This window comes from Rhopilema esculentum, chromosome 4 (genome assembly GCF_057945365.1).
Source record: "Rhopilema esculentum isolate cy_ngs chromosome 4, ASM5794536v1, whole genome shotgun sequence".
In the NCBI taxonomy this organism is placed as follows: Eukaryota; Metazoa; Cnidaria; class Scyphozoa; order Rhizostomeae; family Rhizostomatidae; genus Rhopilema; species Rhopilema esculentum.
The window spans coordinates 12,538,140-12,565,346 of NC_142818.1; the positions used below are offsets into that span (position 1 = coordinate 12,538,140).

The 27,207-nt window shown below is 35.5% G+C and overlaps 2 protein-coding genes across 2 annotated transcripts; both read left to right on the plus strand.

Annotated features, from left to right (window-relative positions):
- The first annotated feature begins 2,970 nt into the window (after positions 1-2,970).
- Positions 2,971-14,436, plus strand: LOC135690967 (uncharacterized). The gene is made up of 14 exons (XM_065208665.2): positions 2,971-3,185; positions 4,372-4,452; positions 5,336-5,421; positions 6,620-6,696; positions 8,069-8,184; positions 8,617-8,669; positions 9,343-9,413; positions 9,906-10,007; positions 12,043-12,086; positions 12,424-12,552; positions 12,936-13,039; positions 13,143-13,206; positions 13,791-13,881; positions 14,357-14,436. The coding sequence occupies exons 2-14, from the start codon at positions 4,375-4,377 to the stop codon at positions 14,434-14,436; spliced, it is 1,095 nt and encodes a 364-aa protein (XP_065064737.2). The 5' UTR covers positions 2,971-3,185; positions 4,372-4,374.
- LOC135691261 (uncharacterized) lies at positions 14,224-27,204 on the plus strand. The gene is made up of 16 exons (XM_089114251.1): positions 14,224-14,898; positions 15,333-15,587; positions 16,204-16,353; positions 16,761-16,886; positions 17,750-17,841; positions 18,335-18,436; positions 18,698-18,816; positions 19,079-19,125; positions 19,331-19,397; positions 19,890-19,975; positions 21,393-21,441; positions 21,967-22,058; positions 22,606-22,673; positions 23,558-23,623; positions 24,614-24,826; positions 25,454-27,204. The coding sequence occupies exons 1-16, from the start codon at positions 14,707-14,709 to the stop codon at positions 26,262-26,264; spliced, it is 2,535 nt and encodes an 844-aa protein (XP_088970377.1). The 5' UTR covers positions 14,224-14,706; the 3' UTR covers positions 26,265-27,204.
- Positions 27,205-27,207: the final 3 nt, after the last annotated feature.

Consider the following 27,207-nt stretch of genomic DNA (forward strand, 5'->3'; position numbering starts at 1 on the left):
CTCGATCATGCGCATTACGTTCTTAGAAGGATTGGTCACGTGCCTTGCTCACGCAACAAATATGGCAGTAGCGTGTTTTCATGTCATTCCATGTTTACAGGGGCGAAGCCAAAAAAAATTTCTGAGGGGTATACAGCAATGATTTTACCGACAAAAAAAACATGTCCGATTCTTTAAGGGTATGGTCATAAGATAAACAATTTCATATGCTGCTTTTTTTGGTTACTATTTTAAAATTCATACTTTAGTGCCATCCATACTTCAAAAATCCAACTACTATAGAAGCTTTAATACGTTACAATTGTTACAAAAAGATCACAGGATGAGAATTTCTTATTCTTTTTACCATGAGCCAAGCCCATCATGATGTTTATTCTAAAAAATAGGTGTTGATCGAAATTAATTTTGATAATGCTTACTAAACTATAAATATATTTATTGTGAAACGAAACAGAAATGAATATATATAAAATATTAAAATGACATACAATGTCAAATAGTAAATTATGAACGGGTAAGAGGAAAAGTAAGGAAAAATTAAAATAGTAATCTCACAGCTACTATAGATGGACTGTTCCTTAGCAACCCAACTGATCTCTACTTATGAACTGCGAAATTCTCCTCTTACCTTGTCCCCAAAATTCTCCTGTTACCGATCTCTACTAGACTGTTACCTTCTGAAATGCGAAATTCTCCATCAAAAAAATCTTTCAAATCGAAACTTAAAATTCACTTGTTGAACAAGATCAACCAGTAAGCTAGTATAACAGCTAAATTCCCGTTCTGAGTTTTCCAGCTGATTTTAATTAGTTGGAAAGTCCCCATTTTTATGTTAAAAGAGTATGTGCATTTTAGCCAATTACTTTTTATTGAAACTCATCAAAAACTGCTCAGTTATTGTCCTAGAATAGTAGGGGGGTGGTCTCTCCTCGATTAGTTTACCTATTGAGAGATCTCCTCCTTTAAGAATTCCCTTCATACAATTTATTTTGTCCTGTATTTGTATTCTTACTATTATGTAGTTCAGTTTAATAATTTCTTTGTATTAATGATATATAAATTGTATGTTGAGAATTTAAAAATATGAAACTGAAACTGAATCTCACTTAATTCAGTATCATTGCAGCCTATCTGCAGAGCCGTGGCCCAAAATGATCTTAATAGTGTAGTCAGTACATTTTCAAATCATCATGTGGTTTTTGTGACTATTAGATAACACTGGGATATCTGTGAAATATAGCATCCTAAGAGGGCCTAAGAGCATCTGGAGAGCGTTGCCTGCTAATAATTTCTTGTGAATTTGCCCTTAGATCCAATTTTTCGCTCCCAATGATACTATTCTCGCTATGGCCCTGCTGACAGATAAGTGCAGACGTCCACATAATCTTATCGAATCCCCAAAATTCAGATGCAAAATTAAGAATTAATACTATCGTTTAGAAAAATAGGCATATAAATAGAATACGACTTTATCTTCATTGTACGATATTTTTTAGCTCAGATTCAGTTTTATCGCCATTCTTCTCGGCCAGATACAATTTTTCATATTATTTATGCTTTTTTAGATTTTACGGTGAAATGTAGCTTGAAAACTTGAAGGGATTTGAACGCAAAAATTATTCCAGGTGTAACTTTGGTCGCCAATCACGATCGAATTCCTATAAAATTTCTATCTTTACGTTATCATAAAATCAATTTCGGGAGCAATAACATAATGAAAACTTCCAAGTGGACTAAAATTCTTGCTTTAGCACATTTTCTGTGGTGTCAAGTCAAGATGCATACGTTGGTTTTGGATTTGGGCATGGCTGTAATGTGACGTCATAATTATGCTATAATAGAGAAAAGACATTGATAATAGAGCAACTAGTGAGAAGGGGTTCAGTAGTTAGGGTCCTGAAAAGAGATACAAGGGCTTGTGGTTCGAGTCTTTGACATGAAAAAATCTAACTTACAGTGGGGGTGGGGCAGTTTTCTGTTATTTCAAGCTTGGGAATCACGGGGTGTAGTCACAACGGGAGGAAGGACCAGTAAACTTCTCAATATGCACAGTTTCTCAATATGCACATTTTTCCACAATATTCTGACACCAGGTTTGAGAGTCCTTTCATCAACTGCCTTTGCTTTGGTACATTTGGTAGGCTAGACTGTGCAGATAATATGTAAATTGCATGCTCAACGATCTCGGTTATGCAAGAAACCACCATGATTGCGCCGTTAAAAAATCATAGAAATGAAAACTCGATCATCTTGTTAAATTTTCTGCCAAATTATTATGTTATGTGTCAGACTTCTCTCATTTCAATCTTGTTCATATTTTAGGTACCCCTGCGAAATGATTTTAAGGCTTGCCTCTGTACCGATGTCATATCCGCTGTGCAAGATTAGCCGGTGATCACTTATCAGATTATTGTGAGGCTTACCCAGTGAATAGTTTTATTGTTAAATAAGACAGAATGTGGTAAATCTATGATGAGAAAATGTTTGTTTTTATCTTAAGAACTGGCGTGCTGAATTTTCACTTTGAATCTCGGCATTGTTGCGGAAATAATCAAAACGAGGCCTTCTATTCATTGGAGCAAACGAATTTCGTTCTAATTTCGAATTAAAGAATGTTGACATTTTCGATTTTTCTAAAAACAATTCTTAGATCTTAGAAAGTTATTCGATCTTCAATTGATCATATGAGAATTATATCTTATCAAAATAAGATCTTATGAAAACTTTGTCTCTGAAGATCAAATCTGACGGTAAGTTTCAAAAACAAATATTTGTTGATTTAAAGTAAATGTTCGAAGCTATTGCTTTGGACATCTATGCAAAGTTGTTCAATTAAAGTTTTTCAAAATTTTAATTTTTATTTGCTCTGGTAATCTCTGGTAATATCTAAATTATCAGACGATATTGAAATCCTGATCGGTTTTTCGCCATCAGGTAGGATAAACAGAAAAGAGTTGATACGCTCTTTGTTTTCTGGGGAACCCTATCTAAGTTAATAGGCTATGCGTCCCAGCGCCAGCAACGTTTCCAATGATCTTTCTTGAATAATGGTATCATATTGTACAGCTACTGCTGAACATAACCGTTAAAATTTTAGGTAGATTTCGATTTATGTCCACTCCCAGCAGCAAAATTGGAAGAAGAAGGGAGGATGAATCAGTTCTTTTATTGTGTTTGTTGTCAAAGTAAGTTGTAGCAGCTGCTCTTTAACGATTTTTGCAGTAAAGGATCTCGAACACTTTTCTTTCTAGATTATCTAGAGCCTTCTGATAACATTGCGAGATCGCGAGATAAGACCGAAGAATATGGATGAGGTAAGCACTAACTGTTTTTGCTACCTGGAAACGATATTGATGTGCAAACGAGGCTTGGACACATAGCTTGCGATAATGACAGGGCCCACTACCCCAATAGCGTATGAAGTCATTTGGGAAGCTGGAACATCGGTGCACCTTACAGTAGAATCCTTCAACGTCTCAACAACTAGTTATCATTGAAGAATACATTATACAATTGGCAAGAATTGTCCTGAAAAATATAAATTTTGGAAATAAAGGCAATCAGACCAAAAGGGGTGATGAGAGAGATGATTCCAATAAATTTTGAAGGAAGTTTGAAAAAAATTTGTGAAAATTAGAATAAAAATCGTCTGTAAAAGTCCAAAGATAATTAGGAGGACATGGGATATGGTGTATTTGTTGCAATTCATTGTAACCCAGAAAATATTTTTTCATGAATTTTCACATTTTTTGCCATCTTTAGTTTGTAAGTTGCCAGTGATGTCCCTTTTGTTTGTTCTGCTATTTTGCAACCGAGAACGGGTAACAATCTATGAACGGGTAAATCAATGCAAGTGTTTGGCTATTTCTCAGAAATTGATGCAAGCTTTGTACTTCCTCGTTAATTCCAAACATTGCTGCATTTGCATTATAAGGAAGACCAAGAGACGTTGATTAAGTCAGTCAACCTCTTCACTTAAGAGGAAGAAACGAATTATTTGTTTCTTTTATAAGGCTTGCAGGCCTAAATGGCCCATCGTCGACACAATTACAAGTTAACATAACTACCTTTATAACAAATTAAAAATAAATCTCAAATTACATTATAGATCTCAAGCAGTTAATACAAGATAAGAAAATGTGAACATGATTATAAGCTACACAGTAAACGTTACACAGATTTGTACATAGAGGACTTCTCAAAAGATTCCCGTTATTCGAAAGCCAAGGATATAAAATTAGCTATAAAAATTAGACAATCCTAACCTTCTTGGTTCAACAACCAGATAAACTTATCATAAAGATAAAGAGATGAGATTCTTGGAAATTGTAAGTCGTTCAATATCAACAAATTGTGGGGTTTCATTTGTAGGTTATGAGCCCTGCAAGACGATTAAGTGGAGATAATTGGAGAATATTTGAGTCTTGGAAGAAAGAAAGAGATAACTTAAAGGTATATTGATACTAACATATCATTTTTTGGATTCATATTCTACGAAATTTAGCAAATATCTTATCTTTAATCGATGCATGACTTGGAATCAATAGTTCACCACAGAGGTTTTTTTCATCTGCGTTGAGCAGACAGCTGTCAAAAGGTCTGTTTTGATTATTTTTAAAAAAGCAAAAAAGTTGCTGATTTCGCAGAGACAAGCTTTTAGCAATCAAAGATAATGCGTTTATCATCCGCCCACAAATCATTGACTAGTTTTATCATTCACTATCTACACTTAAGTTCACTCTGTTGGTTTATGTCAGAAATTTGCCGGAAGGGAAGAAAATTGCCTTCTCAGCATGGAGAAAAGTGAAAACATTCTGACTGACGTCAAGCTAATCAAGAATCGACTGCAAAGTATGAGTGAAAATCATGTCATCAGCTGTTCTAGTGTAGAATAACGCATTAAAGATTCAACAATTTGACATGCTTCGTTGAAAGCATGTTTTGATTGAACTTGAAAGCATAGTTGCCTGAAACCTGACCGTGCAATCAGCGCCTATGCGAAGATTTGCTTGCTATAATTAGCTAGATATATGTAGACACTAGATCTACCCTTAATTCGCATAATTTGTAGAATCATAGAACGGAAAAACAGATAAAAATTTCGGCCCTAAGATCACAATTCTGTCTGCTTGAGTTTGGAAATAAGACATGGATAATTTTTGTGATTCAAGAATAAAATGATGTAAGTTTGTACCTGTTAAAGGAAAGCATTTGGCGAGATTGGATCAATAATATAATTTTAGGATACTGTGTGTTACACCGCGAAATACCTGGGGCTTGATCTCCTTAATACAGTGAATGTTTCATAGATATCTTATGTACTATCCTTTTCTAGGAATTCCAGGAACAGTATGTCATGCCTCACACTAAAGCGGACGACGAAGAAGCTCATGGCATGACCTCATATGACCTGCATGATAGGTGAGATTTTTTGCTACATCAAAACTAGTGAATTTAGACTTTCTCTGTTCTTAATTTCTTATCAAAAAGTATCAGATTAGTTTGCTACCTGAGCTCACACATATTTCCTTAAACAGAGAATCGTGTTTATGAAATTACAGTAAATTGTTGGTTACTCGAACCTCCAAGGGACCAATGAAATGGTTCGAGATAGCGAATGCTCGATTGATCGAGGCATTTTTATGGATGTATTGGGCAAGGGGAATGCAATGTCAGCTCGACTTAGCGAATGGAGTTTTCTTATCTTAAGTCTGTCGCGGAGGTGCTGATTATGGCCTACTCACTAGGAACGTAGTAAACTGAATCCTTTGTGTTTTTACATAGCAGTTTAAAGAGAAATTTTTCCTTGTTCTCTATCTTGATGTAGCAAGTAGCCCTGTCAACAAGTTCATTTGATGGAAGTTCTTTTGATGTTAAGGTTTTCTGTGACTAATAATATTTAGTCATGTCGCTATACATATATCTCTTCCCAAATATAGACTTGGTTTGCTTTACTTTTCACGAGATGAAATTTACATAGTCAATAGTGAAAATTTAACCCTCTCGCCATTACTTAATGCTATCTTCGTGCTCTTCTTCACAAATTATATTCTTGTGCTCTTCTTCACGAATTCTGTCGTTGTGCCCATCTTCATGAACTGCCCCTCTTCATTAATTCTGCCTTTGTGCCCTTCTTCGTGAATTTTGTCGTTGTGCTCTTCTTCATGAATTCTATTTTTTGCACATCTTCATGAATTCTGCCTTTGTGCCCCTCTTCGTGAACTCTGCCTTTGTGCTCTTCTTTATGAATTCTGCCTTTGTGCTCATCTTCATGAATTGCCCCTCTTCATGAATTCTGCCTTTGTGCCCTTCTTCGTGAATTCTGTCGTTGTGCTCTTCTTCGTGAACTCTGTTTTTTTGCTCATCTTCATGAATTATGTCTTAATGTTCTTCTTTTCAAATTCTGTCTTTTTACCCTTCCTTCAGCCTAGGCTGTAGACCCCCCTGGGGGCTACCCTTCTTTATGAATTCTTTTATTGTGGTCTTCATAATATTATGTGCTCTTCTTCACAAATTCTGTCTACATGCGTTTTTTTTCAAATTCTGTCGTTGCTCTTCTTCATTACTTTTATAATGAAATTAACACTTTTTAACAGTGTGCTGTTCTTAATAATTGCAGCGATTCTATGATATCATGTGGACATACAGCTTGTCATCATTTAACCTTGTGTGACGACGAATCAGTATCAAAATACGGTAGGTTATAGAGGGATTAGTGAAGTTTTCACTGCTTTTGAAAGTTCATTGCTCTAAGTTGATTCGTTAAGAAAAGAAAGTTAGGAAGATGCAGTCAGTAATCTTTCTACATCAAATGTTTATCTGTTCTCTCGATCTTCTGATTAGCTTCTAATCATCATCTTCCTACTGGTGAAAAAACGAGCCGCAAGGAACTGATAAGCTGGTAGAAAGTGCAACTTATACAGGATTATGAGTGGAAATGTAGCAATGAATTTTCTTCCTTATCATTTCGGCATTTTCCTCAGAAAGACCATCAATTCGCTTTATCTTGTAGAATGGTAAGCCATTATCAGCAGATAACAAAAGAATACACAATAAAAGTCATTTCTTATACTTTTCTTTACTGCGAAATGGCATTGATAACGTAATATGATTCTATTGCTTTGAAACCTGATAAAAACAGAAAAAAGAAGATTTGTTGAAATTTAAAAGAAGCTAGGAATTGTCTCGTATAAAACAGTGCATGATATAAATATCGTATTTAATAGTATCTTTATATCATTTTGCACTGAAGAGAGCAAAAAATTAAATACTGCAGCGCAGGAAATTGTACCATTGTTGATTACTCTGTTGTAACTGTCGAATACATGTTTTGGGTTTTATGGGAAAGCAGTTGACTTTTCGACTGAAAGAGCAGCTGTTAACAACAATTCAGATTCATCAACCAACATAAGATATAAGATAATGCTTTTAAAGACCTTAATGTTGACGTTTGTGAGTTCAATACCAGGCTCGGGCTATGACCTGGACTCTTACCGCTAGTCTACCTAGGGGCAGATAGTTCCCCAATGACAACAAGGGGCAGGTAAGAAACAGCATGCCAAGAACTGTCCCCTTAACTCGTCAAGCTGTTGGCCTAGGACCGGCGCTGGCAGTTCCCTAAGTACATACACTTGGTCTATAGGACTCATACAAACATTCTTGAAAAAAAGACAACAATAAGAAGTTTACAGATTTAGAAGTTGTAAAAAAATTCAAAGATTCTACGAAACAACAGACAATTTTGAGCTTAAGCAATAACATAATATATCCACTGTCCTGGGGAAATGTCCGCATGGTTGAAATACAGCTAATTATATAATTTAGAGCTAGTTTGTCGTTTTTGTTTGCTAATTAGAGCAAATTTTCCTTTGGAATATCTAATTTGTTTTGTAGTCGCAATAGCCAAAGATTTTCTCAGATTAGTGTTACCAACAAGAATCTAACATTGGCCTATAAGCCTTAAATACCAAAGAGACGCAGCTCCACTCCAAAATATCCACCTCCACAAAAATGCACACATTTTTATTACGCTCTCATTTACTACTATTTCTTGCTCTTTGATTGACAGAATCGTGTTTGGATACAGCAAGATCTTCTCTTCCCGTTATTCGGCAAGAGGAAGAGGAAGAAGTACAAGGGGAGGAAGAGGAATTTCAAGTCAATGGCATTGATTATCATAGAGAGGTAACCAGAATTCTCGTTTGTTGTTACATATTTTTAGGAACAAGGAAGACGTTTCAGAATTTTTTTATAAGTTTACAATTAGAAGTTTTAATGTATTAGCCAAAATTTTCATATTAACAGGCTTTAAACTTTCCATCAGCAAAATATGCTTATTACAAGATTTTCCGAAATTCTTTCTATGGCTAAACGTGTTTGGGAATTAATTGTTGATGAATATTTGGAAAAAGCTATCAAAAATAAGATGTCGAAGTAGCCAAACAGAAAAAGTTAGCTTATTCTTTTGAAGCAGCACAGTATTTATCAAGTTAAGTGACTTACAGCTACAGTGAGGTATCGGCAGCAGCATTTTGTAGCTTTAAAAAGAGTACAGGCTGCCTTAAATCTCTTTAAAAAGTTATTTCCTCAAGCAAAAATAATCTTCTTTCTTGACAGACTTCGTTGATGCGTCACTGGTTTGGGCAGCGAAATAAATTTGCTGAAGAAATGTAAAATTTCGTTCCTTTTTTCTTTCAGATAAATATCCTCAATTCATCTTCTGTTGCTTCATTAATCACATTTTATAATATTCTACTAACAAACTATTTGATTTCCAAAAGATATAGCCTGCTTTCATTTCATTTTTTTCGATAATTTTTATCAATTTTTTTGCGGTACAGAATTTGAAAATGGCTTTGAAAAAAGCAAACATTTTACGACATACTTAAAGCTTTTTCGTCTGACACTCCTCAGAGCATAAAACGTCAGAATACCGGTCTTGTGCTTGCGTTTTTCTGATTGGCCTATTTCGATCCACAACTGGGTATATATTTTTCCATCGTGTTTTTTCGGAACCTATTCTGACGTTTTATGCTCTGAGGAGTGTCAGACGAAAAAGCTTTAAGTAATATGCTGTAAAATGTTTGCTTTTTTCAAAGCCATTTATAATTTTTATCATTTTGCATTTTTTTTCTCGTGCATAAAGAATTTACATTCATGTGCAAAAATCTCCAAGATGCATTCTTAGAAACATGATCATTATATCTCTGCTTGTTAGAGCAAACAGAAAAAAGGTTAAGTTATATTAACATATAATGTTGTTTGCCATTTGTTTAACAAAGTGTAAAAATTACATTGCTAAAAGTATCTAACATACAATATTCATTATTGCCTCTCATTTAGACCTGAAAAGGAAGGCGAGTCAAATAAAATTCTGAAAAATGAGCAAGATGGAACTACCCCAGCCAGCAATGGTACGTGTGCAGTTATTGGTTCCTACGTGACGTAAGCCAAATGGTTTCATCAGTTACGTTGTACAAGCCAACTTGGCAACAAACCCACAGGCCTTTTTTAGCAGGCAACAAGGATACCGAAGACGTTTAAAATTTGAATGACACGCCTAGAATATTTATCCCTTGAATAACACGCCTAGAATAATCATTAGCAATGCATACTTAATGAATGTAAAGGGACACTTTAACTTTTATTAAAAAAATTTAATGCAGTCTGCTAGATATCAGGTGGGACATTGATCACGTGACATGGCATATGCGATGTCCTTAGCCAATCAAAATTTGAAGCCTATGTTTTGTTTTTCATGTGAATTTTTTGACCTAAAAGTTTTTGCTCTACCTCTTATCCTTCGTTCTATAAGCATGAAACATGGGTTCGATACTGCAAACGGGTTAGCATGTATGTGTCCATTTGTTCGCACGTTTTACTGACATTTTTTTAATTTTTTTCAGAATTTCAAACGCAGGGCTTTGGTTCTGATGAAATGAATTCAACGTGGACTGCTGCTGTTTGCTGCCTTCTTGCCATCGAGCCATTTCAAAAATATTTCAGAGGTACGCTTATCGACAGGCAATCTACGTTATATTCGGTCAAAACTAGTCCACGATAAGCTTCTAGAACAATGCAAAAAACCATTGGAAGGATAGAGCAGTGGCGTAGCGTCCGGGTATTCAAGGTATTCAGTGAATACCCTGAGATTTCTCAGAAAATATATTAATACGACGTATACTTGTAATAACTAAAAGATGTTTATGGCCTATTGATTCTGGTTGAATTCGTTACCTTCGATATTCTACATTTTGTACAAGTACAAAATATCACGAAAATAGTTTGAAACAATAACGCTGCGACGCATAGAGAAGCTGGGAGAACTTTGAAGCTAATTTTGAAGATTGAGTTACTTCATGTTGAATGGAGATCGGTCATGAATACGCAGTGAATACCCTAGACGGTACTTTAACCAATCAAAATGCTCCTTTCCATGAATAATATTTGCCGTTAAACAGCTAAAACAATGGTCTTGTACGCTGAGAAATATGCAGCGTACAGCCTCAAAGTTGGTTCAAAAAAGTCTCGTTTTGAGATCGATGTAAACAGTTAATGGACGTCGGAGTTGTTGGAGTGGTGGATCTTCATCGAAAACAGTAAACATGACTTCATTCAAAGCTATTGCAGTGTCCGTATTACTGTTTAATAATCATTCTCTCATTTGACCCCTAATCTTAACCTACCAACAGCAAAGTGGAAAAGAAAGGTAGGCTTCTATATAATGCTACGCTGACTCAGATCTGTGCCTCTTGAAATGCCAATTTTGTTATTGCTTGTCAATCAGGGATGCTTCTGTTTGTATTATGTGATAGAATTTAAGTAAATGCAGATAGGCCTGGATAATATCCTTATAGTTGCCTGGTGCATTCACTTATATTGTTGGCCTATTTTGTTTGCATTATTCGAGCCCATTTATTTGCTTTATTGTGCAGTCTTTCGTCTCATTACCTTCGATTCTTTCAATCATTAACTTGTATTGAAAATATCACGATTAAGCCATGAAGAAGTCTAGACTGCATCCACTGCATAACACAAACTATTTATAACTCGTGTAATGCCCTATGTGAATAACTTTCGAAAGCCCTTTTGTATTAAGGTATCAAGAGAAGGTGTTTACAGTTACTTCCTCTTTACATCAGTGCAAATTTTAGAGGATTTAACAACAACAAAATTTTACTGACTTTCAATGATACGTTTTGATTTGAATTACTTTTGATGAAATGGTTAGTGGTATTTTGATGCAATGAATAAGTTCGAAGAGTATATTTGCGTTGGGTTCTTTAGCAAAGTATCGTTTTCATCATAGTAATGCCCTGACAGTGCAGTACTTGCCAACCGAACCAGAAAGAAAATTAGATAAATTGTCAATAGCTAGTCCTTTCAGTCTTCCTATTATCCCTCCTATTCCCATCTAGCCCCATCAAGCCACACCTTGCCCCACCCTTTTGTTTAATAGAGAATACCCAGTTGAAAAAGTCACGCTACGCCACTGGGATAGAGTGAGTTGGACACTTTCCTCTCTCATTTGCAGCCGGGTCAAAAAAGTGAATTAGGGGGCAGAATGTATGGCGGAATAGGGGGATGGGCAAAAGTGTCTCCAGAAGTATAATCACAAGGGAAGATGAATGAGTGTATAGTTTAAGACCTTTGATGGAAGATTTTTGGGTTGGAAGCTCTGTTAGCCTTATACTTCCACGTTCACTGAATCGACGTTTGTCGTATATTGTCAGCTCTGATGAATTCTCACTCAATTAAAAATACATTAGATACAGTCTTGTTGGGGTGACCTAATTACCCCTAGAAAAGGGTACGGGCAGAGTGATAGGAGCGATGAATTTGGTTTATTTCTTAAACAACCAAATGAGACTACATTTTACCAAATGAGAGTCCATCACAGTAGGAAATGGAATTTGGAGAATTCAACGTTACTTTATCTGCATTATTGTGCGTGCCTGCTGCATGTCTTGGTAGAAGATAGAGCATTAAGCATAAATTCCCTCATCAATATAATTTCAGCAAACTTATCCTGCTGCATTTTAGGTATTATCTACCATGAAGCAAATGGAGAAAATGTAGACTACCAGGTTTGTTTCGATGCCAATTTGTGTTTATAAGCTTAACATTTTGCTGAATTAAACAGTTACCTTTCCCTTCTTATAAGAATAATGAAAAAAGAGTCCGCCATTACCATAGTTTGTTAGTTTCTAAATACAATATGATATCATGCATAGAGACATTGATTTATACGTTTTAAAATGAAAAAGGAATCAACTATGCTTTGCTGTTTCAAAGGCAGTAAATGTGTCCACAAAAGGCTAAAATTTTCACACACGCTTGACAAATTTTGCAGTTCTGTTCAGTTGAGTAATTTTGTTAATTCGTGATTATTGTCAAAAACAATTGCCACCTTCTATTTGTTAGCAAAGCAACACGACTCTAGAATATGTCATAAAGGTTTTCAGAAAGACGCGAAGGTTGCAAGAGAATGAGTTGTTAGAAGAAATCTTGAGATTGGCTACTGAATTCTCATTTGAATTGCAAATTGCAGAGGTAATATCAATTCTAGTCTTAGTACCTAGACAACTTTTTGTATTTTGATCAATATATTATCTTCTTAAAAACGATGTGAAGTTGTTATGGTAACTGCTTTTATGCATTTGTTATGGTAACGAAGTCGATTTTATGCATTTAGGCCAGTCAGATTATTGGGGCAAATGCTATTCCTCAAGAGAATTAAACTGGCATCTGGTAGAAATGAACCTTAAACAATTGAAACGCTTGTTTTAAGATTTTGTAGTATTGGATGGTAAAGCAAGTTGAGTGAGAATTATTTTACCATTAATTGTTTTTCGAAAGTTCAAGATGATGCAAGGATAATACCTTAATATAGATATTTAACGTATGCAAACTTTTGACATCTTTGCTTATTTCAGACCTGCTTTGAGACTTTGAAAGGAATGCTTGGCAAGCTCCACGAGGAAATCATTCTTGCCAAAAATCTTGGCAACCTGAAGCGAACTTGTCTCAGAAAATGCAGGTACGAAGAATTTTCATGCAAAACATCCTGTTATTTATTCATCTTGAGAAAGTAATATGAAGTGATTTTTCTTTGCCTTACAATTTTAATATTATGATCTTAGACAATCAAATCGAAGCAACCACTCAATTATCAGTCACTTGTTCCGAGGACATCTTAAGAGAAAGGTGAGCTTTGTTTGTTGCAAATATTTTAACAGTTTATTGGCGGTAGAGAACTTGAGAATGGCTTTTAAAAAAGCAAACATTTTACAGCATATTGGCTAAAAGCTTTTTCGTCTGACACTCCTCAGAGGATAAAACGTCAGAATAATGGTCCGAAAGAACACGATGAAAAATATATATCCAGTTGTGGATCGAAATAGGCCAATCAGAAAAACGCAAGCGCAAGACCGGTATAGTTGACCAATCAGTGCCGCGTGCCTAAAGAAAGAAAGCAAAATATTTTACATTTTTTAAATCTATGTAATAAAAGGTATCTGTTTATTTCTTTGCAACAAAATACTGCTTGCACACGCTAAAACAGAATTTGCCGGTAAATTGTTGAATTAGATTCAGAAAGAAGTCAGATAAAAATGACTCTTGGGTTTGATACGCATTCACTAAAAAAACAGTACCACAGAAAAAAAAGTCCTACTCTGCGACAATACTCTTGCTTTTAGAGTTTTTTCTTTGCCTGTTGAAACCCTTTACATTTGATAGTCGAGCTATGGTATAAGTTATCTACGATAATTGAAATGTTATATTTGCAGGATCTGTGCCCCTGTGGATATCAGAATATTTCCCATGATCCTTTTACATCAATACCACTCTTTTCATCGGCATTGGATGAGAAAACTCTAGGTGAGATTGCACTGAATTACGTCATATCTGTTACCTGCCAAGCAGTGTTTGCCTACTCATTGCATTTCTGTATGGCCAGCACATTTTATCCGTAGCGAATCTTTAAGGCGAGAAAAATCAATGTAACTACAAATGCTGCTACATGCATGAAGACTTACTCAAGGTTTTTATCTCGTAATAAAACAAATAATTAAATACAGAATCCACGTTTTTGTGGTTATTGCTTTCAATTGGAAACATCCATAAAAATTGTCAAAGGAAAGTCCAGCAATTGTGAAGGAGGGCATCGAAAAAAGATTTATGTAACAACACCAAAACCATGTCTCATTTTTCAAAACGAGTTCCAAACTTTCTACATTGGCTGGAAAAATGACAACGATCTTTCTGGAATCTGGGATGATAATAATAATAATCATCACACGCTTAGGCTTTTCTCCAATGCCTTTATTGCATTATTTTGTGTTTATTTTTCTAGTGATTCCAGTCAACTTAAGAGCTAAAGACAAAAGACTTACAACTGTCAGGCAAGGATCAGATTTATTGCTAGTTTATTAACAATTTCATTTTATGATTATAAGGCACGAAGTATTATTCATATAGAAAAGACAAAAAAGCTAGTCATATGTGATAGATAAGCCTTTGACAATAAAAGATTTGAAGTTAACAGAGGGAAAGAAGAAACAATCGCTGGATAAAAACTAGACTTCTGAAACCAATCAAACACAGCATTCTTCATCTCACGTTACTGTCAGTCTACATCCAGATATAAATTTTTGGTCATTATTCGACTTTCTTATATGATTAGTGTCGAAAAAATTTCTTTTTATGGACGTTTTCTTGCTATTCAAAAAGGAATATTTTTACCTCTTTTGGTTTCGTTCATTTAGGTACTTAATTCGCCTGAACCAACACACACGAACCGATGACATTAAAGGCAAACTGTCCCATATTGACAAATATAACCAGTCTGACCTCGTTATCGCTTCAGTAAAGAACAATGACGTCAGAATGGTTCATGTGAGTTCGTTTTCATAGATCTTGTGGGCCTATGTTCTATTCACACTATTCTTAAGCTCTAGCAAGCCAGATATTTCTAGTTTCTCACATTGTGAAAGTATAGAGTTTTTTGAACTGGTAAACTTTAGAATCTAAGCCTTCGGCTAAGAGCTCTGTTCTGTCAAAACAAATACCATTTCATGAAGAAGACCATCAAATCTAGATGAATTGCTACGCTAATATTTCATAGATTCTCGGTGTCATAAAATCTACTTTTGGGTATTGGAATGGTTAATTCGTCGGCATTTAATTTAATTTCAATGTTTCTATGAAAATATTACGCCAGATATTACAACTGAACCACACGTTATGAAATCGACGAAAAAGGTACCGGTGACACTTAAGTAACACTAGATAAAACATACAAATTCTTAAATGCTTTAGTTCATTTTTAGAGCCCAACTTCAACTGTTTTTGATGCAATGTGTGAAGCTGGGGAACTACAAGCATTTGTCATCTGCCGCGGCCCACCCAAACAAACAAGACACAATGGCAAGGAGGAAGGCGATTCGTATCCATTCACAAGCACGCCTGCACCGACAGATTGTGTTGATGCGGAGGAGGAAGAAAGGGGTCCCACAAAGGAGAACGTGAATGCAAAGAAGAGTGAAACTGTCACCATCCCTGTTGTTTTTAAAGATGATAGCTTTGTGAGTGAAAAAATTTGATTATGTGTTTTGAATTCAGAGAAGATCTGCGTACTTGTACGGTGTACACACATGTCCAGAGTTAGCACTGAACGGCAAAAAGGGAGCAGAAGCATCAAAAACATCGCCTGTTCTCTCAGGTTTTAAAAAGGAGGCATGCTTTGCTTACAGTTTCCAAAAAAATGTGTATGAAGAGGCTTGAATAATGTTCCACTAAAAGGCTAAAAAGACAGTGAATTGCAAAGATATTTTAGGAAAGTTTTCGGGTCATAATTTTTCAATAGGAAATATTTAGAATGGGTATCGAGAAATCTCTCTTTCAAGCAAACTGTGCATCAAAAATGTGGATTGCAATGCTCGTATTCATGTACCCCACTTTGCAGGAATAAATCTACTCAAACATCGAAAGCAGTACCTTCACATCAATGCACTTTTCAAAATTACATTTTATGAATAAGGTTTTTTAATCTGCAGTAGGTTTTCAATCTGAACCATTTTGAAATTTTATCCAAATAAGTATTCTTTGCTATGCAAATAAGTATTCTTTGCAAATAAGTATTAATAAGTATTCAATTAAGAGTAATTTTTTGCTTAAATATTTTTGATTTTTCAACTCCAGGAGCGTTGTGAAAAAAATCAAGTTCCACCTGTGTTTGTCCAAATTCGAAAAACAATGCAAGGAAACTGTGCTGCAAAGATTCTCAAGTTTGTTCTGGGAGCAACCGATACTGAATGCAAAAAAATGTTCGTCACTGTTCTTAAAATAAAGGTTTGTATTAAAGTACTTGACTATACAAGCAAATTTGATAGGATTTACGCAATGAAGGATCTCTCTCAAAAAAACCAAACTACTTTAACGATTTTAAATGAAGCTTCTTAGGTTCCATATGTTTAGTTAAGAGCGTTCTAGCAAATGAATGAATGAAGATAGTGCCACGACGCTCTGTGTATCCGTTGCAATCTATGACATTAGCTGCATTCTAACATTAGGTAGGATAAAGTCTAGGGTGCCTTGACCACTTTATTATTAGGCAAGAGTAGTTGGGTAGCTAAGATGTCCATCTTCCGTTTTTGAGAGTATAGCGATGGTGTAGGTTTTAAAAGGTTTTGCGTGAAAGAAAAGAATACTTTTGGCAAATGGAGAATACTTTTGAAATGTCAATCTTTTAACTTTAGGACAACACGTGTGTTGTTTGCAATGAACAAAACTGCTCAGGTTGTCATGTGACACCAAACAGAGCAATTACATTGGATCAATCCTGCAAGATTGTCGTCTTCATACCACCTGTTATGAAGCTACAGGTATCATTTTATATTACTGTTACTAAGTTCTCAGTAATTTTGCATACAATATAGTAATAAAAAGGTGTTTCAAAGTCACTGACATTTCTGAGGAAGATGACAGTTTGCTAAGAAAAAGAGTTTTGACACTCTGAACTCAAGCACCCAGAGTATGGAATAAGGTATCACAAAGTTTCTTAATTCACTGTGATCGCAGGAAAGTATAAGAACAGGAAATTAACTTTGCTGCAATTTATTGTGCTTCTATAAAATAAAATAGCATCCGTCAAAGTACGTTAACATACCGAGTGGTCAGAATAAAATTTTTGATTTCTTCTCAAAAGGAGGTTTACTACTGATTGTAAAGTTTATGTTTCTTAAAAACCATCGCCATTAATGAAGTTACTAAACCACGCAACAATGAAAGTACCGAGATTCGCTTCGAGAGTTTCTTACAAGAAGAGAGTATAAACACAATGGACTATCAACTGATTTTTCAACAAATAATATACCCAACGACTTTTATATTCCGCTTTTAGATGGGCCAGGACTTTAACAAAAACAGATTTTTCCCAAATCTTCGCCAAGGCAAGCCACTCTGTAACAGGAATTTTATATAACGATGGTAGAAATCAACCGATGGTGCACGCACGTTTAAAAATGTTAAAAAACGAAAGGATTTTTAGAAAATTGTTGATTGAATGAAAAAGATAAGTACAGAGCGTTACCATCTTCAAAAGGTGCCATCTCTGCCAGTCTCAAGAGCATGGCCAAACAAATTTTCCCCGGGATGCCCATTCTTTGCTCCTGTCAGAATTTTTTCTTGATCCGTGCTTGCCAAACACTGGCTGTAAGATATGGTTGCTTAAAATCTCTGTTTGCAGAAACCGGAGTCACGTGAACACGACAGTTTTGCCAAAGGGATTCCTTCGAACGTCTACACAATAGCTGAAGGGGTTGCTGCCTTCCGTAATGGGTATGTCGCCACTTTAATATGACTACCTTGGAAAAGAAGCACTGCTTTGCAGATTTTGCATTCTAAATCATGTATATGAACATTTAAAGGGACCACCTGGAGCTGTATTTAGAGCCAAACCTTTTCAATTTTGAAGAAATTTTAACTTCCAATTCCATTTACCAATTTCAAATACATTTTTTATAATTGATAAAGTAGCTGCTGGCACACACAATTATACATTCACAAAAAATTTAAACTGTAGGACATGGCTTTTTCTCGGTTTTGCTGAAAAATCTTATTTCGATGCATTTTTTGCTCATAATGAGCACATATTTGGCAAAAACGGATAGATCTTGTCCAAAAACATCTTAAAGACAGATCTCTAAAGTGTGTTCAAAAAGAGACAAGAAGGTTTCGTGTATTTAGTATTTATACTTTACTTCATAAGAGGATTACCTTCCTCAAGAATTAAAAAACGAGATATTTGCATACGTCTATCTATATTTTGCAGGGAAAACACAATTACTTGTAACCGTTGTGGTATTGAAAGGAGCATGGACAGCAAAAAAACTGTTATCTCGTATCCTGATTTCCTGGTTCTAACCAATGATAGGTAGGTTGTATCTGTGCATCATTTGCTTCATAATCTGTTAATTAATAATAAATTGTAGACCTACCCTAAGTTACGCAATATGTATTAGATGGCTAAAATACGTTAAGCAAAATTCGTTAAATAAATTGATATTAGAAGCAAAGTTGTTTTTTAGAGATTATTTTAAAACTTGCTGTTACAATCTTCTTTGCTCTTTTTCTTACTGCTGCAATAATGTGTATGCAAATGAATCATTTTAAGAAGCAAATGTCCCCATTTCAGCAATGCTAGTGCAAATAAAGAACTTGTGATTCCAAACATGGATTTCTTGCCTGCCCTCACCAAATCAAATAAAAACAGAAAACGGTACGATCTTTCTGGGTTGATAACTTCTACTGAAGGTAAGCATGGTTATATTTAATTGTTTTTTTCAGGTTTCTTGATAATCATGTTTTTTTATAACATAACAGCATTTTGAAATAGGCAATTTATATTAAAACTAACCTTTCATTGGTATTTTATGGAAGTTCTTATGAAATATTTCCAAAAACCTAATAAAACGTAAGGTTATTAGATTAAAATCAATTATTTCAAACTTTTAGCAATTAGCAACAAGAAGTTAATTTAACAATTTCTTTTTTAAAGCCACCATTATTTTTGCAGGATCCAATAGCAAAAAGGATGTCATTTACCAAACTACTGCAAAACACGTAATATAAATTATCTGTTTTTTATGAACGTAATATTCTCAATAGAAAATTGGCCATTCCATGAAAATATTAAAATGATATGGATATATGAAGCCCTCATTTGAGTAGTATTATATTAATTTTTAGCTTTTTATTTCCTTCATCTTAAAACAAATATGTAGAATTTCAAATGAAATTTATGAATACATTTTGGCTTTTTCTGAAGGCACAAGAAAAGAACAAATCCAAGCAAAGGATAGAAATTCTGATTTATGTTAACAATCAATATGACGGTAAGGCTTGATTCTTCAAACATGTTTGATTTTATTGATTTAACAGCTCTTAGTACACTTCTATGCATCGAAGCAAATGCTATGAATTTAACAAGTAAGAGGTCACTGTCAGTTAATGCATTTCGCTCCATTTGTCGTCAGTTGATAATTCCGTTTATGAAACGAAGCTAACATTGCTAGAAGGATAACAAAGTATATTTTTGATAGCATTTTCTTTGTAATTTTGGATCAATTGGATTGAATTTTCTTAATGCTGGCTGCATTAACCAAATATTTGCTAATCACTCACGCTGTATGTTACTTTTCTTACGAGCTTTGGGCAAGCTAACATTTTTTCTTCAATGGCCTAAGATTATAGGTGTGTCAGTATCAGAACTATGATTGGAAAATGACAAGAAACATGCCGATGCAACTTCAGTTTGCAGTAAGGATCATTTAATAACTTTGAGTGCGAGGAGATAATTGGTGAATTTATTATTTTCATTTTAATAGAGAGAAAGAAGATAAAGAAAGCAGTTACTACTATGAGTAAGAAAAGGAAAGTGATGCAACCAATGAATAATGGCAGGGTTGATGAGGTGAGTCTGGCTGACAATACGATGCATATCTGCATTATTATAGTGCAACACACGAGTGGTGCATTCGTCTATCTTGGCTTATGGGGATATGCCGCATAATTTTTCATTTCAAGTAATACCAATGTCCTATCAAGAGGGCCTCCGATGAAAGGTGCCCCTTTTTACAAAACAATAGAGCCTTTTTAAATCTTTTGTTGTGGATCTTAACTTTCCAACCTATGTCGGAGTCCATGATCAAGAAACATGATATTGAAAGAGTAAGAAAATAGAAAAGGGTAAGAAAACTCGCACAAAGCCTGTTATGATGAGTTTCGTTAGCGAAAATGCGACCAAAAGGGGTCAATCTCTCGAAGTGATTTCTAGAAGACCTACCACGCACCCAGATGTTCACCCTCGCTTTTCTGACTTGCATAATGATGTAGTTAACGATTATGAAGAGTGAATTCGGGCAAAAAAATTTCTACGGGATCGACCCCAGCGTATGGACTTTAAAGAGTTGATAAATTGCAGCTTTGGCTTATAGATAGCAAGCGTTGTTTAAAAGGTAATTTTGCAGCTAAATGTAGAAAATAGGACCTTAGGACCAACAACGCCGCCTTATTGTTTACTTAGAGCAGAAAACACATCCTAAAATGACCGAATGCTGCAGTAAAGAGCCCCGAGACCATGGTATTTGTTAACTCATCTTGGAATTAAAAAGACGGGTTTTCGATAGCAACATTCAGAGCAATGTTCAAAATGTGGCAACAGTTTTGTGATTAAGGCCTTAGATGAAAGTTTTACAGAGCCAAAAAGGTGAATTCAAAACAGACTAAAAATAATTTTGCGTCTGTTACTTCAGAAATTCTTCAAGATTCAAAGTTGATGCTCATTAATATATGCAAAGTCCACTTCGAAAAGACACTTTGCACTTTAAATCTTCAATGTTAGGAAACAGAAGCGGAAAACCAACGTACAAAGCTGGGATTTCGGACTGAAAGGGTCATTTTTACGTTATATGTTGAAAGAAAGAATTATTACCAAAGAACGATTATTTCATCTGAATACACAATAAAGCCCCGAGAAATTTTGCGCTGAATTTGACCTAGTGTCGGAGCGGAGTAACATTTTCTTTGCCAAGTTCAGTTAAAGGTTTCAGTCGAGGCTAATTCGATAGGTTTTGCTTTGCTCTTTGGAGAATGTTCCAATCCCATTTGCCGACAAAGTTGGTGAATCATCCTTTATCTGCCAAATCTGTGACCAAGGGAGATGTCACGCCCTTCACAGCCCCTCTCCCTCCGTAGCGACGGCCCTGGATAAAGTGCTCTCTTTAAGAAATGCAGAGTTTTGCAAATTGGAAAATTGTTCCTTCCTAAGGTAAATACTTTAGATAAAATTGGTGATCAGGTTTTTTATTAGTTATCCCATTTGCCTTCAGGTCTATCCAAAAATGAAAGAGAATTCTTTGGAGAACTCTGAGGAAGACGGTAATTCTCATGCTTTTATCAATTAATGTTTTTTTCTCTTAGATAGCTAGTTCCAGTTTTTTCGCATCCCAATCTTTTGCAGATAAGTCATGAACAATAGAGCAGAAAATAGTGTTTTACCAACTGTACAAATTAAACAAAGATTAAGCAAAATTCTACGAATCCAAGAAAAAGTGAATAAATATGATGTTAGTTTTTCTCAAAAAACAAAGTTTTCATAATTTTATTTCAATCAGGTAGTATCAGCAATATCGCTTGTGAAGCTAATGGTGTTTCTTATGACAGCCCCAACTGCATTATAGGAAGATAGAGTTGAGAACATTTGCTGTTTTCACCAATGATACAGAAGCGCTTCTATGTTATTGGTTTTCACCAATAGGCAGTTTGCTTCAAAAGCAACATGCTTCATAAAACAGTTCATATTTTGCACGTTAAATTAGCAGCGATTAGCAATTCGTTTAAAATTTCTGATATCCTTCTTATATTTGAAAACTGACCAAAGGCGGGAATCTTGGACTTTTGCAGATGATTGCAATAAAGACAAGGAAAAAGATGATGAGACCGTTTCAGCATGCAACTGCTCGCAATGCCACTGTTGGCAGCAGTGCTCAGAACAGGTATTTAAATTTTCATTGATGCCAAGCCAATATTGATTACCAAAGGCCTTGACGAGGAATTGTGAGGCTTGTGTTGTTGAAAACTTAGGAGAAAAACACAGGAATGACGGGCATTTTCTGCTTGATTTTAACAATTGTTTGTGTGGACAAACATCTTCTTGAACAAGCCATTTTAATTACTTGTGGGTTCCAGGAAGCACAAGCCCTAGGTTTGATAAGCAAAAATGTTCCTGTATGCGGCGGTTAACCGGCAAAATCTTTCTCGACTGTTGTAAGAAAAATTAAGCGCAAAGTAAGCGCAGTTTATTATCTGCACCATGTTTCATTTTGTTATATGAAATTTTCCACCTAAACGATTTTAGCAGCAAAAACAACGAGCGCACAGAAATGTATGACTTTAATGCTAACATGACTTCAAGACTGCAAAGACATAAATAAAAATTATCTGCATACAATTTTGTTCAAAATATATGTTTCTTCAATGTTTGCAGTCCCTTGAACGGCAATGGCATAGCAGGTGTCCAAAAAATTCTATTATTCTTTCTAGATTCGGAGAAACTCATTTACTGGATTTGATAAGCTAAAGAAGGAAGAAGAAACACACGTGCCAAAAGAGTGAGTGAAATTTTGGCTGGGTAGAGCTCCCTATTGCTAACATGTTGATACATCTTTGAAATCTATTTTCAGCAAGAACTTCGAATTTTTCTTTTGATAATGCTGCATCAAGACGATCGGGGCCGTTTTATCTTTCACTTCTGCACTTGAGTCCCTTGAAATAGTAAAAAAGCAACTACAAGGTTGAGAAAAAAACCTGTGTATTTTTTTGTCGAGCCATCCTCACCCACCCAAGGGAACACTTTGTTTTTCTAGCCAAAGATCTTACCTATCAGGGGGTGGAGTCATACTACGTAATCGTTATTTCCAAAAAATATTTTGCCTTCAAGAAAGATTATACTCAAAAAGGTTTGCCGGAATTTAACAACAAGTCAAAGACAGGGATAAAAAATCAGTAATTCGTATATTGCATTTGCAATTTTATGGATGAAGACATTTATCAGATCTTAAGCAAAAGTAAAAACGTTAGACTTTGATCTGTGTATAAAATGAAATAAAAGATGTGTGTAGCACAAATAGGAATTGTAGGATACGTATAATGCCACTATTCCTCCATCAGAAAGAAGTTATATGCCATAGTTACTTTGACTTATTGAACTCCACGATATTTTCAGTACAAGTTTAGTTATGACTAGACAAGCGTTAACAGTCCAGAAATACTGAAGTTCAACAAATGTGCTTAACACCACTTGATTACTCTAATGATCAGTGTAGCTAGCGAAGCAGAAAGACCCCAAAATTTTGAATGGTAATAAATTGTTGTACAGTTAGATCTGCCAGATCGTGGAACAATTATTTTTAATATCTTAACATCGATCCAAGAAAAAACTTGCTTGATTGACAAAACGTTATTATATTTATCATTCCATTTTACTTCGTGACAGGAATCCTTCACCTGTACCAAGCTTGACAGTTCAGCTCCAAAGAGCCTTGTTCAAACAGGACTTAAGGTAAAAACATTGTAACACTCTTTGCCATCATGGATTTTACATTCAAGAAATACTTCTGTCTTCTTCTTCTTCTCCTTCCATTTCCTCTTCTTCTCCTTCTTCCTCTCCTTCTTTATTTTAATTCTTCTTCTTCTTCTTTTCTTCTTTTCTTCTTCTTCTTCTTCTTCTTCTTCTTCTTCTTCTTCTTCTTCTTCTTCTTCTTCTTCTTCTTCCTCTTCTTCTTCTTTTTCTTCTTCTTCTTCTTCTACTTTTTCTTTTTCTTCTGCAGCTTTTCCCATCTTTATATGGGGTCAATGTTCCTCGAGAGTCTCTTACATTTTTCTCTATCTTCTACTTGGTGTTCATTAAGGTTCTTTTCCCGCATATCTTCTTTTAGTCTGTCTTTCCATCTACATTTAGGTCGCCCTCTTCTTCTGTGTCCTGGAATTTCCACTGCCATCAATCTTCTTTCAACATCTCTTCTCATCACATGAGTCCTCCTCTCTTCTCATCACATGACCATACCAATTCAGTCTTCTTCCTTCTATCTTCGAGCTTATTTCGGCTACCTTCATTGACAATACTTCTGTATCGCTAGATGATATTTTTCCAATAGATATGACAAGAAGACAACAGTGAAATTTCAGTACAACGAACCCATTTGGTTAATAGGTTACTGTCTGTAGAAAGAAAATTTCCGTTGCAAGTTGTTGTGCGTATTGTATCGTTTTGACGGCAGACAGCAATTTTTGGGACAAAATGATTGTCTGTTACCGGGAAGTGTCTGTTATTGGGAATTGAAAATAGTTTACTCCACAAAAAATCCACTTCCACTTATCAGAGAGCCCTAGGACCTTTATAGACAATGAATCTTTGAACAATCGCATATTGTTTGCATCAAGTCCCGACTCATTATGATTCAACTTTGCACCAAACCTACGAAACTTTCACATAGACATTTAAGATCAGATTTCCACATATGTTATTGGATTCTCTATTGCTTTATCATAGACGCATTGTTAGCGTTCTCAAGAAAGGAGCCAACCCCAATAACCTGGTCGATGGATCCGCAGCCATTCATTTTGCAGCCGGGTTGGCCAATCCGGCCGGGTACCTCTTCACGAAACTTTTGATTGACTATGGCGCCGATGTGACATTAAAGTCGGCTGCTGGACAGACCCCTATTCAATTTGCCGCTATATTTGGCAGATCGGAGACTATCAGGTAAAAACATCATTTGTAAATGTGCAGGATATTAAAATATGATTATAATCTAGAAATTTACCTGGATCCAGAGGTCATGAACTAACTTATGAAAATCGGATCTAGATAATTTTATTACGCAAGCTGTTTGGGCCAAATGACGAGTTTCTACAAAAATTCTGAACATTTTGCAAAAAAACACCGCACAAGACCAAAGTTAAAGTTTTCAGTTTTCAGTTAACCTATTTGGGGTTATATAAAACGCGTTTCACAAAACAACGCTGAAGTTAACTGTTTTATCTCTCTCACCATAAAAAGAGAACATATTTCCTTGAAGGCTTTGAGATAAGACTTATGTGGGTCTTATCATACGACATTATATTGCTTGATTATCTCTGACTCGAATTTCCTCTACTCCAACGATTAATTGCGATGAACTTAGAATTTGAACATATGTAGCTTCAAAAGAAGTGAAGGCTACCCACGGATATCGTTTTCATTTCGAAAATAATAGAGGGTGCGGCTTCTATTAAAGAATAAACGGTTTATGCTTTAAGGCTTTTATTTGAAAAAGAAGATAAAACTGTTAAGGATTTGTTAGCTATCCTCATAACGGACCACCCTGATCATTGGTTACTTCTCTTTCAGGTTGCTAAGCTACCATGGAGCAGATTTGGCTGAAATCGACAAAGTCGGCGACGTTCGAAGTGCAAAGAGCATCGCCTCATTCCTGAGAGGAGGCTCAGAAACACTCTCGACACCTCAGGATTCTCCTGCTTCTAAAAGGTATTTCGAAGAGCATTGCAACGATGATGACCCATACCTGAGAACCATGGTACAACTGAAAAAGTCGCTTGCATTAGATCACGAAGTGTTAGATGGTCCTAAGTGCCATGTTGAAAATATGGAGGGTTTACATGAAGTCACTGTAAGAGCAGTTGCAGGAAAGCTCTTTCCAAAACACAAAGAAACCATTGTAGAACCAGAAAATACAGAGGAGAAGACATTAGAGACACAATCATTAGTCCCGTTGGAGATCACAGGGGACATAGCAATGTCTGATTTATGCGAAGGGGAGCGTGTAAAAAGCTCGATCGGGGTGAACGGAGAAGACACGATAATGGTACAGGAAGTTGATGAAGTGGATGGGAACAAAACCACAGAATCAGATCAGGAGCCTCTTTCCAGTGCGGGAATTCTATCCAATGAGAGTCTCAGTCAAATGCAAGCAATTGGAAACGTTGCATTTGACTCATCTGCCATAGATGAAGACGTCAATTCAATTCATTATACACCGAAGTCGTTCATGCGACCATCAGAAAGCCGCTGGACAAAGTATCTGTGTTGCAACTCGAAAGCGAGTTCCAGGAAATTCGAAAAAGATTCGAGACGCTCTCGTGGATGGCTTAGGGTTATGCTAGAGAGGATTTCGCAATGGTTTAGAATTTCATCTAGTTAGTAGCAGAACGCCGGGAATGTTAACTTCTTTATTTGGTCCCGACTTATATTTTAATCTAGTTATTGGTTTTCAAAGTTAAATTGCATTTCAATGCACTGTATTAGATTTACACTCTCAGGCTTATGCACTCAAGCTAAATCGCTGAAAGATGAACTTGGGAGATGTCTAAACCTGATGACTGCATCAAATGGAGCGTTAAATATATTGCATTATTTGAGCATGTAGTAAGAGAAATATTCTATAGTTTAGGGATTAACATTTCATGCTGGAATTAATAAATATCGATACGTTTTATTCGTAATGATAATTAATCAAGCTTCTTATTTAAAGCTTTTCAGTAGAAAATTAATACTGTATTGAATAATTCATATTGTTTTAGATATTGCTATTGTAAATACCGAAAGTTCGAAGATGTGATTCTGTAAAATTGAAAGCATTTACTGTCATCCCAATATACTGCGAATAAATCAATGTAGTTTAATTGACTTACCAAATACCGCATGTCGTTTGGCTTTCCCATAAAAAATGCATTGTCTTTGGTCGTTTACAACGTAATAATCTTGTGAAAGTCATGTTTTGAAGGAGTGCCTTTTGGATACAGGATAAATTCAGACAGCTTTCAAAGTTTAATTTCCAGCCTTCATTTTTGTTGAATAGAAAGAAAGATTGTTCTATTTTCTCATGGGATAGCTAAATCGAGTAATATAGTATTATCAGAGGTGCGAAGCGAAGGCCGTTGGGACCTTACTTACACTTATCATGTGTCTATTTCGTTCTTGGGCCAGTAGTTTACATTTGTTTTGTTTTCTGGACCATTCTGTAACTATAATTTCAATCCCATGAGTAAGAGAATTTCCAAAGAAAAGTCTGTTGGGACGATTTTTAAATGGATCTTACAATCCTTAGAGCCTGCCTTCGTATTCTTTATTCGCCTACTGTAGCC